The sequence below is a fragment of the Hippocampus bargibanti genome, linkage group LG09 (genome assembly GCF_051943395.1).
Source record: "Hippocampus bargibanti isolate YZ-2025 linkage group LG09, ASM5194339v1, whole genome shotgun sequence".
Classification (NCBI taxonomy): Eukaryota; Metazoa; Chordata; class Actinopteri; order Syngnathiformes; family Syngnathidae; genus Hippocampus; species Hippocampus bargibanti.
Window position 1 is genome coordinate 7,123,985 of NC_142742.1, and position 15,379 is coordinate 7,139,363.

Here is a 15,379-nt window from a genome sequence, read left to right on the forward strand (position 1 = left end):
CATAGTTGGAAATGCGGACAACGAAGTGGTCCCACAATGCAATGACATTTAATGCTCAAATGTGTTCTTTGGATTTCTAATCAACAGATCATGAAAAAAAGACACCATTCAATTTGGAAGGCCACGAATGATCAGTGGCAGAGAAATAAAGCAATGCATTTCAACCATATACCGGTACATTATTAACTCATTCACTGCCAGACGTGCAAAAATGTGTAAATTCCAGTGCCAGGGTTTTTGTCATTGTGACTTGAATTCCAGGACACACAGAATATTGCGTTTTAGGACGACATAAACATTCAATGCGGCGTAAGAAACCTTAGCCTCTCTTCTTCCATCAGAAAATAGAGTTAATTCCTAAGTTATATGGGTCTGGAGTTATATGAGCTTGGCGGCTGTCCAAAATGCTATGCAATACATACATATTGGTTTGAACAACAGCTGAAGCTGGAGCAGTGTTAACATGGAAAAAAGGGAAATGCTGCCCCCTTGTAAAGAAAAAACATTGCCAGAGGCCATGGCCAGCGCTCTATCGGCACCCAAGCATGAAAAACAAAACCCGAACATATTCGGGTATTGCGCTCTACGTCATATTTTTAATTCCCAAATAAATTCATGAATGGCAGTGAATGGGTTAAAGGGGATTCGTCAAAACAAAAATCCATTTGTCACGCTTGATACTAATGAGGAATAATGAGTTGATTCATTTATCACATTTAGATTGTAAATCATGTTCCCTTGAAAAGTCATGGATATAAGTTGGCAGCGACAAACAGGAGAAATATTACATCTGGTTTAAAAAGCCATTCCACAGCCAATGTTGTTTCACATCTATCCAAAGTAGACCAACTGAAAAATGTACAATGATATGAGTTATTTCCCTATAATTCCTAATTAACCAAGTAAGCAAGGCACAGAAACGGGTTGGGGGGGGGGGGGGGATAGACGTTACGATGTTGCATGAGAAGACATTTTTGGAGCTGGTTTTCAAGTGTTCAATGACTTAAACAACAGACTGGTAGAAATAGAAATGAACAGAAACACCACCAAAAACACCCTCTTGAATAAAACGGGCTCTCTTTTGAAGACAGAAAAATTAGGACATAATATACAGTAGAAGTTGAAGGCGCCGTGGTTTAAAAGGGAGAAAAAAAGGCACACTTGTTTCACCGGATCAAGAGTTCAGCTTCATTACAGCCACGGTGGAAGTAACGTCATGCCGCCTTGCTGTGTTTTTTTTCCTCTGATGCCCATCAGCGAACCAACGAAGGAAAATGGTTTCATCGCCTGAATGTCACCACGTTCGCAAAAGGTAGATTAGTGGAAGCCACTCTTGAATTCGGAGGGGGTCACAGGCCCTTGGTTGCATTGTAACAAAAAGCAGTTCTCCACGTTCACGGATTGGGCCTTTGCTGTTGGTCGTCAGTGCAGTTGTTCTCTGGAGAAAGTGCATGAATGAATGAATATTCATGTACAGTGATACCTCGATTTATGAACCGCTTGGCTTACGAACTTTTCTGCTTACGAACGTTAAATTTATGACAATTTTACCTTGGCATATGAACTCTTTTTTGGGATAAACATGAAGCTGCCACAATGAGTGATGTCTCGTTCGCGAACAAGCCCGTTCTAACAAGAAAATGGTAGCCATCTTGCTTTGGTCCTCTATTCCCCGCCCCCAGTCGTCGGTTAAAGCCACGTGATTGGTCAAGAACGCAGCAGTGAGGGGGGCGGAGGAGTTACAGACAGAGAGAGAGTGAAGAAAAAAAAAGAAAAAAAGAAAATGGCCGTCAACATTTTTTGTCCTCTATTCCCCGCCCCCAGTCTTTCGTTAAAGCCACGCGATTGATCAAGAACGCAGCAGTTAGGGGAGGTGGTTTGAATATTAAAGAGACAGGCAGACGACAGAAAGAGAGTGACAAAATGGATAGAAAACAGTAAAATTTGGACTCGTTTCAACTTTGACAGTTCAAAGGCAGAGTGGAGACTGCAAGGTTAAAATTCGCATCAATCAGGCTCCACAAATAACCAGAACAAGCCATCTGTACACTTGATGCAAAAAGCTATCATCTCAGCTAAACAGAACACAATTGATGAGGAACAAGGTGAAATTATCACAGAAAGCACCTACAAGGGATCATTCCTCAAGATGGTGAAAGAAGAAGGCTACGTTCCTCATCAAGTGTTTAATGCTGATGAAACCGGCCACTCCATTCCATCAAGCAATCAACGACCATCACAAAGGTAAATAAAACGACTTTATCATACAGTACAGTTTATTTCTTTAATTACAATACCATAGCACATTTATTATACATAAATAAGGTATATTTTGTGTAGTTTTAAGGCTTAGAAAATTATGTTTTATGGGGACCTGCGAACAGATTATTCTCATTTTAATGGTTTCCTATGGGAAATTAATTTTTGGGATACACACTTTCCGCCTTACACACTGTCTGGGAACCAATTACGTTCGTAAGCCAAGGTATCACTGTATACGTAATAATTTGCATCATGCTTACCTAGTGATGTTGTGTTGGCTTGCTGTGGAATGTTTGACTGCAGGGGTTGCTGCTGCCTAAAAAAAAAGTTGTTTTAAACATTAGTTACCGTATTTTCCGGTGTAAATGGTACACCCAAAAGCCTTGATTTTCTTCAAAAAAATGACCCTGTGCCTTATACACAGGTAGGCCTTATATGTGAAGTCCTATTGAGACACAATAGGTCTCACAAATACTAAAAGCAGCCACCGACTGCATTCCCAACCTTCTAGAAGAAGTAGTCCATAACAGCTTCTATTGTAGCGCCTTATAATGTGGTGTGCCTTATATTTGGAAAACTTTTATATACCGTATTTTCTGGAATATAAAGCGCACCTTCAACGAATGACATATTTAAAAACCTTTTCCATTCATAAGGTGTACCGCATTATAAGGGGTACGTTCAACGAATGACATTTTAAAACTTTTAATACATAAGGTGCACCGGACTATGAGGCGCATGGTCAGCTTTTGAAAACATATTTTCTTTTAGGTGCACCTTATATTGTAGAAAATATGGTACTTATATATCATATTTGGAAAACTTTTTTTTTTCATTCATTGAAGCCTTACAGTCCAGTGCGCCTAATGTGGTGTGCCTTATACAGTAAAGTCTCGTTATATCGATATTCAAGGGAGTCCGAAAAAATATCGATATAACCGGGACTATCGATATATCCGACCCTGTTTGCACGTAATTTTCTCTGTGCGTGCATAGAAATAGTATCGATATAACCGGGACTATCGATATATCCGATATCGATATAACGAGACTTTACTGTATATGAAAAACGTTTTAAAACACGTCATTCATTTAAGGTGTGCCTTATAGTCCAGTGCACCTTATATTTGGAAAAGGTTTCAAAATACAACATTCATTGGGGGTGCGCCTTATACTCCGGTGCGCCTTATATACCAGAAAATACAATAAATAAATACAGTAAATTACTTCACGTCATGAAAAAAATACCCATGTGTGATTCAGACAACAATATGTGTCAAAAAAAACTAAATGTGTCATGTTTATCAACGTGACAAAAATAGACTTTTGCACAATCATGTATTCCACATGAATGTTTGAATTATTTCTGGTTTAAAAAAATACATTTTCTATTTCATTAAATATATAAATAAACAAAGAAATAAATCAAGAATCAAACAAAAAATAAGCAATGAACAAATAAATACAGAAATAGACAGATAAACAAACAAACAAACGAATGAATGAATGAATAGGCACTCTTGTAATAGTGGTCCATGGAGCGTATCGACACAGTGTTATGCCCACCGGTCAAAGTAGGCCTGCCGCCTTTTCCTCAGCTCGTCTGCTGCGAGTGTCTCATTGTGCATTCTTAGTTCTCCCGCAGCCTCACCGTCCACTCTCATATGTCCACTACCAGAATCTGAAGCAGCTCCTAAAATGTTTAAGAAAAAAAAAGAAAAAAATATATATATTACCGTATTTTATGGTGTATAACAGGGGTGTCAAAGTCATTTTTTGCCGCGGGCCACATTGTAGTTATGGTTTCCTCTCGAGGGCCGTTATGAATTTGGGGAACCCATTAGAATGTTTAAATCCCTTCAAATATTACATATAGAGCACACAGCAAATTAATGAATAACTCGTTTTCAAATCTGAAGTCAAGAATAATGACTTTTATTGTTGTTGACATCCAAAAATATGAAATTTTGGCTCAGATTTTAAGTTTATTTGAAGTTTGATTTGCTTTCGTGGGCCGAAAAAAATGATGTGGCGGGCCGGATTTGGCCCGCGGACCTTGACTTTGACACCTGTGGTGTATAAGGTGCACCCAAAATCCTTCATTTTATTGAAAAGATGACTCTGCACCTTATATGCAGGTGTGCCTTATATGTGAGGCACAACAGGTCTGGCAACTACCATCCTTAACCACCGACTGACTCAATTTCCCTACAAAGAAGAAGTTATGCGTAACCCAAGCCTGTACTGTAGCGCCTTATAATAGACTTATACAGTAAAGTCTCGTTATATCGATATCGGATATATCGATAGTCCCGGTTATATCGATACTATTTCTATGCACGCGCGGAGAAAATTACATGCAAACAGGGTCGGATATATCGATAGTCCCGGTTATATCGATATTTTTTCGGACTCCCTTGAATATCGATATAACGAGACTTTACTGTATATGGAAAACGTTTAGATACGTATTTATATATTATATTTGGAATTTTTTTTGGTCATTCATTGAAGGTGTGCCTTATATATGGAAAAAAGTTTGAAAATACACCATTCATTGGAGGTGCGCCTTTTTCTCTGTGCGCCTTATACACCGGAAAATACGGTAATCAGACCTTTGAGAAAACATCAACTAGGGCTGGGCAATATGGCCTAGAAATCTCAGATTTTAGGACACAAACATGACATTTCCGATATTTTGTGCCTTTAGCTGAAAAAAAAGCAAATGACATGTGAGTGAAAATGTTCACACTTTGTGCACAAAATGACCCCTTGTGGCTTTTCACCCCAGTTTTTAGAGTAAGTAATACAGATTAGTGAGGAACGTACTGTATTTCCTGATGTATAAGGCGCACCGTAGTATAAGGCGGACCCACAATGAATGCTGTATTTTCAAACTTTTTTCATATATAAGGTGCGAGAAGGCGCACCTTCAAAGAATGAAAAAAATCCCAAATATAATATATAAATAGATAAAAGTTTTCCAAATATAAGGCACATCACATTATAAGGTGGGGTTACACACTAGTGATGTGTCGTTCGCGAACGAGCCGGATCTCTAAAGTGAACGAAGAGAGCCGGTTCCTAACAAGGAGCCGGAAATGGGAGCTGACTTTTTATGTCCTCTATTCCCCTCCCCCAGTCTTCGGTTAAAGCCGCACATGATTGGTCGATATCCGTGGTAGAGGAGGGAGGTGAGAATGACAGACACACGCAGCAGAGAGTAGAAGGGGGGCGAGGGGGGACATTAGGGTAGACAGGTGGACAAATGTCACATTATGCAGTTATTATTATTCAATTATTATATTTTTACTAGTTGGTATGATATCATTATTAATATGTGAATATGTATACATGTAAATTAGTGACAGCTGATCATCAGAATAACCACAGGGAAAGTGAAAATTAGTGGATGCTCTCTGTGCACATATAAATCAAGCCATAAAAATAAATACAAATATTTGATATTGTGTATTTTTTACATAAGTAATTCGTTTTTTTCAATAAATTTGACATGATTTTTGGTAGTTACTTAATTTGAGCAACAAAAAACAAACTGAGGAGCCATTTGGGAGCCAGATCTTTTTAATGAGCCGAGCCAAAAGAACCGACTCTCTGAAAAGAGCCTGAATTCCCATCACTATTACTGCACTACGTTTTCCATATGGAGTCGGTGGCTGCTGACAGTAGTTGAGAGACCTCTTGTGGCTCATTATGAATTCACATATAAGGCACACTGGCGTATAAGATACAGGGCCATCTATTGAAGAAAATCAAGGCTTTTGGGTGCGCTTTATACACCAGAAAATACGGTACTTTGAAATACAGAATCACACAAACGCACAAAAAAAAGAATCCGTACACCCCATAAATCATCCTGAGCAATAAATTTTGACATTAATAGATAAAAATCGATTCTCTTCCCACCTTCAAATCCCATCTCAAAACCCACTTATTTAAAATCATTTTCTATGCAGCTCTTTCTCTTGTTTCTATTTATAACTGCATTTTATTTATTGTATTCTATTTGTGATTGTATTTTATTTATTATAGTACCCATGCTTGTCTGTGACTGTAAAGAGTTCTTGAGAGCTTTAAAAGGCGCTTAAAATGAAATGTATTATTATTATGAAAAGAATTCCCGAGCCCAACTACAAAGTTGCTATTTTACCTTGCATGCTAAGCTGAATGGCCCTCCGAAGATCCGCCTCCTCATCTTCAATGTCAATATCTTGTCTGCTGAGTGCGAGAACCCTCTTCAACTCTTCATCTTCATCCACGACGTCGCTCTCACCGCCAAAGCTCATCTCCGTTTGCCCCAATATTGATGACCTGCTGCGGGTCACAAATGGATTTTAAAAAAGTTCATTAAATCGCTTTAAGTCACTATTTCAAACAAAAACATTCTCAATTCTTCATTGTGCACGTTTGCATGTACCCTGCACTCGACTGAGCTTGGGCTTCGCCAATAAGTTTCGGCCGCTGCTGTTGTTGCACTTTCATGATGCCAAGAATCTGATCGGCTTCACAATCTGGGAGATTTCCTTGGACCACAAATATGGAATAACCTGCACATGTTAACTTGTATTAATTTCCATGCGGAGTCTTGATATTTCCTAAATCTAGTTGACCATTACCTTCTTGTTGTAACTGTGCGAGGAAAAGGGCTAAATATGTGTCTGAGATCAACTCTGGTCCAGTTAAAAGTGAATTCAAGTTGAACCACTGAAATGAGAAATCAAATGTGATTTTCAGAAATCCAGTTAGTTAACAGAATAAAAAAAGAAAAAATATTTAAAACATGCACCTGTTGTCCAAGTTTGCGAATGGTAAACCAGTGCTCCTTGTAATTGCATATGAAGGCATTTTCATTTCTGAAACAGACACAAGAGAAGCCTGAATAAGATAATAAATTTGGTAGTCCAAATTATGACAGCAAACGTGTTTAATCGAACATACATTGGATTTATCATCAGGCTCTGGTACTCCCGGCTGTTGAAGAGGATAAGCTCCAGTCCCCAAACCCCGAGAGCATTGCTGATAACCTATTATGAGTAAAATAATCATAAATTATACAATAATAATATACATTTAGAATGATCTTTAATCTGCAAAAGCATCAAGGTCTATTTTTGGAACTCACTTGTATTGAAAAGAACCCGCTGTCATCCATGTTACCAGATGGTTGCTAACAAAGAAAAATCACATCTAAAGCATTTTTTACAGTGTAAATATATATACTGCCATTTTAAATGTCTTCACCTGTAAAAAGGTTTGGTACTCATCGCTCCCCATTCCTCCCTCTGCCATCCTCATCCTCTCCTCTTCATCCAATTGATGTGCAATAGACGAGAGATCCACCGGGGTGAAATACTCACCCTGCAGCAGGTTGTTGAGGCAGTGCTGGGCACAGAGGGAGCCCTCTTGCTGCACACGAAACATCAGTTATAAATAATAATAATAATAATAATAATCGTGTTTGTCTTTAACATTCGGAAATATTGCATTTATGCGACATAAACATGGAAACATTGTGTTTTAGGGCGGGTTGCACCACAGTATCTCCATCATCACACCAACAAAAAAGGCTTTCTATTTAAAGTTTTGGTTAGTGATCACATACTTGTTCTATATTACTTTCACTTTCATTTTGACTGACATCCCGTATCGCACCACATTCAATACGAAACCATAAAAATGCTCAAAATCAGTAGGGCAACAAACAGTTCTCACTTGCCCATTGTTACTTTTAGCATTACAAGACTGTTTTTCCGGGTGGCTCTGTGGGCTCATTCGCTTACCAGGTAAACTACCCAACAAAATCACGTCGTTTAAGAATTTTAGTCCCTTGATTATACTTCCTGTGTTCTTGAGGTGAACAAAGTTTACACAATTACCGAATAGCAACTTTAGCAACATAGCTAACAGGGTAACGATATTTCCAAGCACAAATCGCTAAAACAATATATGTACAGCGTAGTTCATACATCTCTGGCACAAGGCTGGAGTTTCAACGGAAACATGATGGGGATTGCGTGTCGTGAGAAGCCGTTATGTGCACGTTTAACTTACTTTTTCGTGAAATATGGCATCCATGGCTCTCCCTGTCAAACATTCAACTCTCACCTCGCTCGTCACAACACAGACTCAACGAGCAGCGTCTCCTAGCGGATGAACCCATACACCTGTCTCCACGTTCAAAACTTCATTGATGCTTCCGAATAAATTGTTTTTTTAACGCGGTATAGGTCAGAGCAACATAAAGCAATACATTTATTGAAACCTGTTCTGACGTATTACATCGAAGTCAAAGGACGGATACGGCAACCTCCAGGTGGCACTGTTCATCTGAGGTATGTTTTGTTCACAAAACAACCATCGTGTGTGTGACTAAACGGAGGAGTGAAACGATTACATACTCAAATGACGTATTCTTAATTGAAATAATGCCTACATACGTGGAAGTCGAATTTATCCAAGTTGATTGTTCCACTTCCGACCTCAAAGTGTTTGATACGACACCAAAGACACAAACAATGGCTGATGCATCTCTGTTTATATGTCTTTCTTTCAATATCTAAGACGTCTGAATCCGATATACATACTATATAGAAAGAGGGTTGTGTGTGTTGAAATATGGTTCCATTTCACAAACGTGGGCATGACTTATGAAAGTAACGTAAAATGATACATTAAGGTGGTGATTGTCAGTTTCATATTGTGCACTTTCTGCAGAAACACTGTGATTATTACTTCACGGAGAAGAATCCACTTAACTAACAGCAAAGACCGTCAGCTATGCAATACTACGGCGTATTCGTTAACTCAGAAGCGGTTGATTGTAAACATTCAAGTAACTTGGTGTAACAGCCTAGATGTTTACAATTGCCCTATAACAGGTAGCATAAATGCTTTCTTGATGATTGTAACTTGTCACCTGAATACGTACAAGAGAACGAAGAGATGGTCGGTCTCTCCCGGTGAAAGATGGCGGCGTAATATGCATGTTTTGAACCACCATAGGTGAATTCTACTGAACATTTTTATCTATGGTAGCCATCGTCCACCAATCCGACTTCTCACATTTCTGGAACGCATCATTAACGACACTCCCTCTATCTTTACGGCAAATGGAAAATGGCGGAGGCTTATAAATCTTTTGACGAACCGCAGCTCATAAAGGTATGTATTTGAACAACCTGACACAACTGACACCATACATGAGCATTTTGAAAGAAAATGTCGGTCTTAAATATGTTGGTTACTTCGCTCAATATACACATATTGTTCGCTGAAATGTCGTTTTACTTCGTGTGGCGAGCAGTGGCATGATTAGCTTATGTACTCACTCTCGCAAATATGTCTGCAGTGTTTCTCATTTTGTTCAAAAGGTGGTGACGTTTGTGTTTTTACCGTATTCCCATGAATAACAAGACTTAGTCGCGTGTTAATGTGTTGGGGGTTGGCTTTGTCAGCAATGATTTCTCACACTTTACTTAAACGGAATGTCACCTTGTTTTTTCTCACGTTGATGACTTTTAGTGTGTCACAATCACCCGTGTGTTAGAGGGAAAAATAATCTATGACACACATTACACCACATTTATTCTCAAGGAAAGGCTCCCAAAATAAACTATTTCACCTTGATTGCAACACAGGATGAATATTTAACTGAGAAAACATTATTCAAAATTTCTACCATTTTAATCAATGTTAAATTGTGTTATTTTTCAGGAATGGCAAGTGTCCCCCGATCTGAAGCTTACCCTGTATACCTACCTGAGGAAGCAGGTACCTTGGATATTCTGTCATAAGCAGGATTCCAACACTAAGGAGGAAGAGGAGCAAATACAAAGACTCCTCCTCCACCCGCTTGAGTACTTCCTATTTGGTGAAGATCCCGATGAAGGTGTGAAGAAGCTTAAGCAGAGCAGTTCGTCTTCCCAGCTCTGTGGACACGTCTTCAAAGAGGGAGAGACAGTCTACTCTTGCAGGTTCCAAAATGATCCCTCAGTGTGTGTTACAAATTGACTGGGCTGACATCTGTCGATGACTTTTTGCAATGTAATAATTAAAATATTTGATGGGACCTGCGAAATAATACACTACAATGTTTATCGTAGAATGATTTGCTCAACACGATTAGGCACGCCTTTCTAGTGACAGGTCACATGATGAAATAAAAACATTATTGCATTAATGTCCAGAAAGAATTAACAGTTACAATATATAATTTTTAATATGCTTGTATGCTTGCAGGGATTGTGCAATAGATCCTACATGTGTGCTGTGCATAGACTGCTTTCAGGAAAGCGTGCACAAAAGTCATCATTACAAGGTGAGTACCAAGTTTAACTGCATTTGAGTTTTCTCCCATGTTGAAATGATGTACTCCTAAAAAGATCGCGTTCCACATTGTTGTTACGGTTTCCTCTCTGGGGGCCGTTATGAATTTCGAGAAGCAATTAGAATGTTTAATCCCCTCCACATATTACATTTAGAGCGCACAACAAATTGATGAATAGTTAGTTTTTAAATTTGAAATAAAAAATAATGACTGTTATTGTGGTTTGCATGGGACAAATTGAAATTTTGCTTCAGACTTTAGCAAGCATCATTTGCTTTCGCGGGCCGAATAGAATAACGTGATGGACCAGATTTGGCCCCCGGGCCTTAACTTTGATAGCTGTGGTATAAATATGTATTATATATAACACATTAAAATCCAATCCAATTCCACCATGATGTCCCTGATCAAGAGACGCTGAAGACGGCGAAGAGACGCTTTGATCCTCTCCTCTTTCATCTGGAACTGCTTTATGCAACAAAGAGTGTACAGAAAGTGCTTAAGGATGAATGTCTCTCTGTGTCTTTGTTTTGTCATGTTATTTGTTATTTAGTTTTTTTTGTTCTTTTGACTTCAAGACAGCGCCGCGAGAGTGGCTGCCTTTCCAGCAGTTCCTGTGTTTTGCTTTTCTACTTTCATTTCTTTCATAACTTTGCTGCTGTGAAATGTAAATTTCTCCACAGCGAGAAATGCAATCCAATAACTATATATTGCCCTTTTATTTCCACATATTTCTACTAGATTTTATTTTGTTTTGTTAAAATGTATGTTTTGTCTTGTTTTTTTTGTAGCATTAAGGCTGAACCTATTCAGTAAGCAACACCAACTTGTTTAGTTCTAATAGGTAAATTTTCATATTTTTACAGCATTTTCAGTACATGCGCATTTCCCAGCAATGTTTAACTGACTTGTGATTACTTAGTGACAGAAGTTGCTTTCCTGGGCACCGGAGTGCATATGAACATTAGACTTTTATTATCATTTTGTTAACCTATAGCAAGTGTTAAACCACAATATGAAAATGAATTTTATATATTTGCATACATCTTTACCTCATTCTCTAAATTGCTGCTTGCTGCTGTAAAGGAGGTCTTACAAGGTGTATGATGTACCTGTGATCACTGTGTAGAATAACACCACTTTGCATCAGTGGAAAATCTGAATTACTTTCTGTCAGCATTGGAGATTAATTAGTTAAAAAAACACGAGTTGGTTCATTTCTCTATTAGGTGGTAACATATAATTTGTAACTATTTTGCCTCAGATGCACGCGTCATCCGGTGGAGGCTTCTGTGACTGTGGGGATGTGGAAGCCTGGAAAATTGGACCGTGTTGCTCCAAACATGACCCGGAGGCAACCACTGCCATGGTGACGGTGAGTTATATAAGAGAGTAGAAAGAGGCACATGGGGAGTGACAAAGTTGTTGTTTTCAGCGTCACCGAATCCTAGAATGTTTATTTTCTCTCTTTCAAGTAAACTGAAGGGTCCCTCATTTCTTGGCAGTCACTTTGGCTCGAGAAAAATTCAATTTTAAACTCAATTTACAGATATGAAAACTGGCTTGATTGATAGACTGAAGGGAATAGATGTCACATCTGTAAAATTAGAATATTTCCTTTATTTGTATAGCATTGTTGAGTCATATTAAGCATCTTCATTTATTTTACAAATTCTCCAGCCCACTCCCCCCCCCCTTTTTTATTCTAAATGCTCAGAGCTGCTGTTTGCCAGGCTTGTCTTTATCAGATTGCCTTTGTCAGGATCCCGTAACCCTTGACAACGTTGCACCTGTTTCTGAAAATTACAGCTGCCCCCATGAGCAGGAGGCATGGCTGTCATCATTTTGGCTTCTGTAATCAAACCTTTGCTTTGAAAGCCAATAATCAGGGATGCATCTGGGCCACACCCCTGGCACCATTTACGCATTTTGACAGCCACTGGCGCAACTTTGTAACTCCAGCACAGGCGCAAGTCTATTACTATTAGCGCAGATCGCGGCATGATCCACGCCAAATCTGACATATTCCTGTTAAAATAGCTAAAGAAATAAATTTAGTTAAACAGTGACTGAAAACTGTTTTCCTTCAGAGGTTTTAACTTTCGTCGTCTGCCATCTTGCCTTACCGATATCAAACCATAATCGCCTTGCATTTGTTTCGGTACATTCCAAAGTTGTCGTATATATTTCATTTCGTTTCAGATATTTCAGGGTTTTATGTCATCTGCCGGAAACTGCCGAAAGAACTGATCGAATATTCATTTACCCAGGGTGCATTGCAGGGTGCATTTACATCGAACATGGCGGATGGTTGCAATATGTAGAATTAGAACACGAGTAAAATTCTAAAAGTCATTAAAAAGAGGCAGGCATCAAACATTCTCGTTTTTTGAGAAACAATCGAGTAAGTCTGCAAAGCATCGTGACAATTAGTTGCAGCAAACTGCTGTTAATGATTCAAATTTAGTGGATAATAGTAATCATTTCAGAGCTGTTGCAGCACATTGGAAATCTTCAAAGCAAAGAAATTTGTTTAAATAGACACTAGTAAGAGCACTGTCATCAAATGGTGAGTACAGTTTTTGCTTTTTTGAATGTTGCTGTAACGATGACCATTTTGTTTTTGGGAGCCTTTTAGTGAGCGAGTTGCTTGTTCTGCAGCCAAAAAGGGACATAGGTCTTCTTGTGCCGGTGCCAAGCATATACATACATATACAGAGGGTTGTGTCAGGAAGGGCATCTGACGTAAAAGCTTGGCCAAAACAAACATGCGGATCAAACCTCTAAGTTGTTGATATATTAGAAAAACAGATTTTAGTCAAATAATGGTTTGTGATTATCAATTTAGAAATATCATGCTCCAACGAATGCATTTTGATGCCCATCAATTTTAGAATTTGGCCTCCTTTTCAAACACAAGGGGGGCAACTGGCCCCCTTTTTTAGTTCCCCAGATTCATCCCTGCAATATGGTCCTTATTGTATCCACACGCAGCATGAGAACCCCACTTGTTTGTGCTTTGTTTACAGTCTGGCAGATTTCAGTGCTTGTTCTCATACACTGATGTAACGCAGCAAATGAGGTCAGGCGACCTAGATGTTTTTTTGCCCTGTGATGAATCTTAAACATTTCTTTGAATTATTTAGTTTCCGACAAGAATGTTTGCTCTTGTGAGACTTCCCAGGAATGTCACAGTGTCATACATATTTTCCCCCATCAGTCAAATTATTTCACTTTTTTGAAGCATAAACTTGCTTTCAGAGACACAGGAAATGCTGTTAAGAGAGCTCTAAACTGAGGAGCCCTCTTTTTGGACTTTTTACAGCAATATCTTGTTACCAGTACAGACGGTCCCCAACTTACGAACATTCGAGTAACAAATAACAGTACATACAGACATTTTTGCGGGTACAGCATGTCGAAAAACGTTGGACAGAGATGCTGTAAGTTAGATTTTGTATTGCACGCCTTTTTCCGGCTGAGCTTGCTTGCGATTGGCTGCATAATGTGCTTTAGACACATGCACGCACAGAGACACATTATTTTGACTCCAGGAGGACGCAATGCATAACAAAAAGTAATGGCTGCTGGCACATAATTACTGAATTACATGCCAGCAGCTTCAGAAATGGCCTACTGAAGACCCAAGGACATATGTTGTCGTACTACAGTAGGTATGAATTTATTTTACAACTGTTAGAGCGTCTGTGTTTCATACTTCCACATTTAGTGTTTGACTTGAACCTACATTCCATACAAAATATAGCACTGAAGCAACTTACGAACAAGTTCACCTTACGAACGACCACTCGGAACGTATCTCGTTCGTAAGGTGGGGAGCGTCTATATTATACTGGGATTTGTGTTTTCCAGGATGAGTGTACATTGGAGCCGGAACTGTGTGAACGGAGTGAGAATCTCTTCAGAGTCTTGTTGAACTACTTCACAGACTTCCTGGACTGGGCGGAGGACCGTCAGCTTTTAGCTCTCCTCAAACCAGAGTATGGCCCACTGCATTTTACACACACACAATATGCATATGACTGTGTCAAAAAATATCAGAAGTCTCAAAATATGTTCTCATCTGTGCAGGGAAAAGGACAACACATACTTCTGCGTGCTGTACAACGATGAGCACCATTCATACGATCATGTGATCTACACCCTGCAGCGTTCTATTAACTGTGATCAGGCTGAAGCGCAGACTCACACAGCTCTTATTGACAAGGAGGTACGGTGAATATAAAAAGTCTACACACCCTCTGTTTGAATAAGTTTGTTTTTGGAATTCAACGAGACAGAGATAAATATTTTTTACAGTTAATGTGACAACCTATGCTGTACATATAAATTGAAAAAAAATAGATAAGGGAAGTCAAAATAAACAACTCAGATCATTTATTTGCATAGGTGTGCACATTCATTGGTTTTAGGTTTGTGTGGACTCTCGCTGAACAAGTTTGAATATGATTGGTTAATTTTAAACCAAGAAAATGTTAATTATTTCTTTGCTTCATTTTTTTTTAAACAACCTGGCATTTCAACAGCCGTGTGTATACTTTTTATACTTTTTCGATCCACGGTTTATGTCTGCTTAATGCTGCGTTTATTTCCAATCTGTGTGCCATTTTCCTCAACTCCTCTGCCATATCACTGTCTCGTAATTTGTTTTCATGGAAGCATGATTGAATTATACTGCACAGGGTCGGCGGGCAGTAAAAAGAGGAAGTCTGGAGTCGTGTCAGCATGCTAAAGACCTCATCAAGGTAA

General features: G+C 38.9%; 2 protein-coding genes across 5 annotated transcripts in view; one reads left to right on the plus strand and one right to left on the minus strand.

The window, feature by feature from the left end:
• Positions 1 to 9,345, minus strand: atxn3 (ataxin 3). Of its 4 annotated transcripts, none has more exons than XM_089003658.1 (11): positions 9,212 to 9,345; positions 7,525 to 7,689; positions 7,406 to 7,450; positions 7,222 to 7,307; positions 7,070 to 7,136; positions 6,900 to 6,987; positions 6,701 to 6,806; positions 6,434 to 6,597; positions 3,829 to 3,955; positions 2,523 to 2,578; positions 1 to 1,438 (listed from the first exon to the last, which is right to left on the minus strand). In XM_089003658.1, exons 1-11 carry the CDS (start codon positions 9,281 to 9,283, stop codon positions 1,395 to 1,397), a joined length of 1,020 nt encoding a protein of 339 aa, XP_088859784.1. In that variant the 5' UTR covers positions 9,284 to 9,345; the 3' UTR covers positions 1 to 1,394. The 4 variants fall into 4 exon arrangements, with proteins under 4 accessions (XP_088859784.1, XP_088859783.1, XP_088859782.1 ...); XM_089003657.1 differs by having other exon boundaries at positions 6,434 to 6,594; positions 6,701 to 6,830; XM_089003656.1 differs by having other exon boundaries at positions 6,701 to 6,830.
• The window catches only part of ubr1 (ubiquitin protein ligase E3 component n-recognin 1), a 24,167-nt gene continuing 18,106 nt past the window's right edge, over positions 9,319 to 15,379 (plus strand). Inside the window, exons 1-7 of the mRNA XM_089003654.1 lie at positions 9,319 to 9,444; positions 9,997 to 10,256; positions 10,522 to 10,600; positions 11,874 to 11,984; positions 14,483 to 14,610; positions 14,702 to 14,840; positions 15,313 to 15,375. Coding sequence (XP_088859780.1) covers positions 9,400 to 9,444; positions 9,997 to 10,256; positions 10,522 to 10,600; positions 11,874 to 11,984; positions 14,483 to 14,610; positions 14,702 to 14,840; positions 15,313 to 15,375 — 825 coding nt within the window. The 5' untranslated portion in view covers positions 9,319 to 9,399. The remainder of the gene's footprint in view (positions 9,445 to 9,996; positions 10,257 to 10,521; positions 10,601 to 11,873; positions 11,985 to 14,482; positions 14,611 to 14,701; positions 14,841 to 15,312; positions 15,376 to 15,379) is intronic.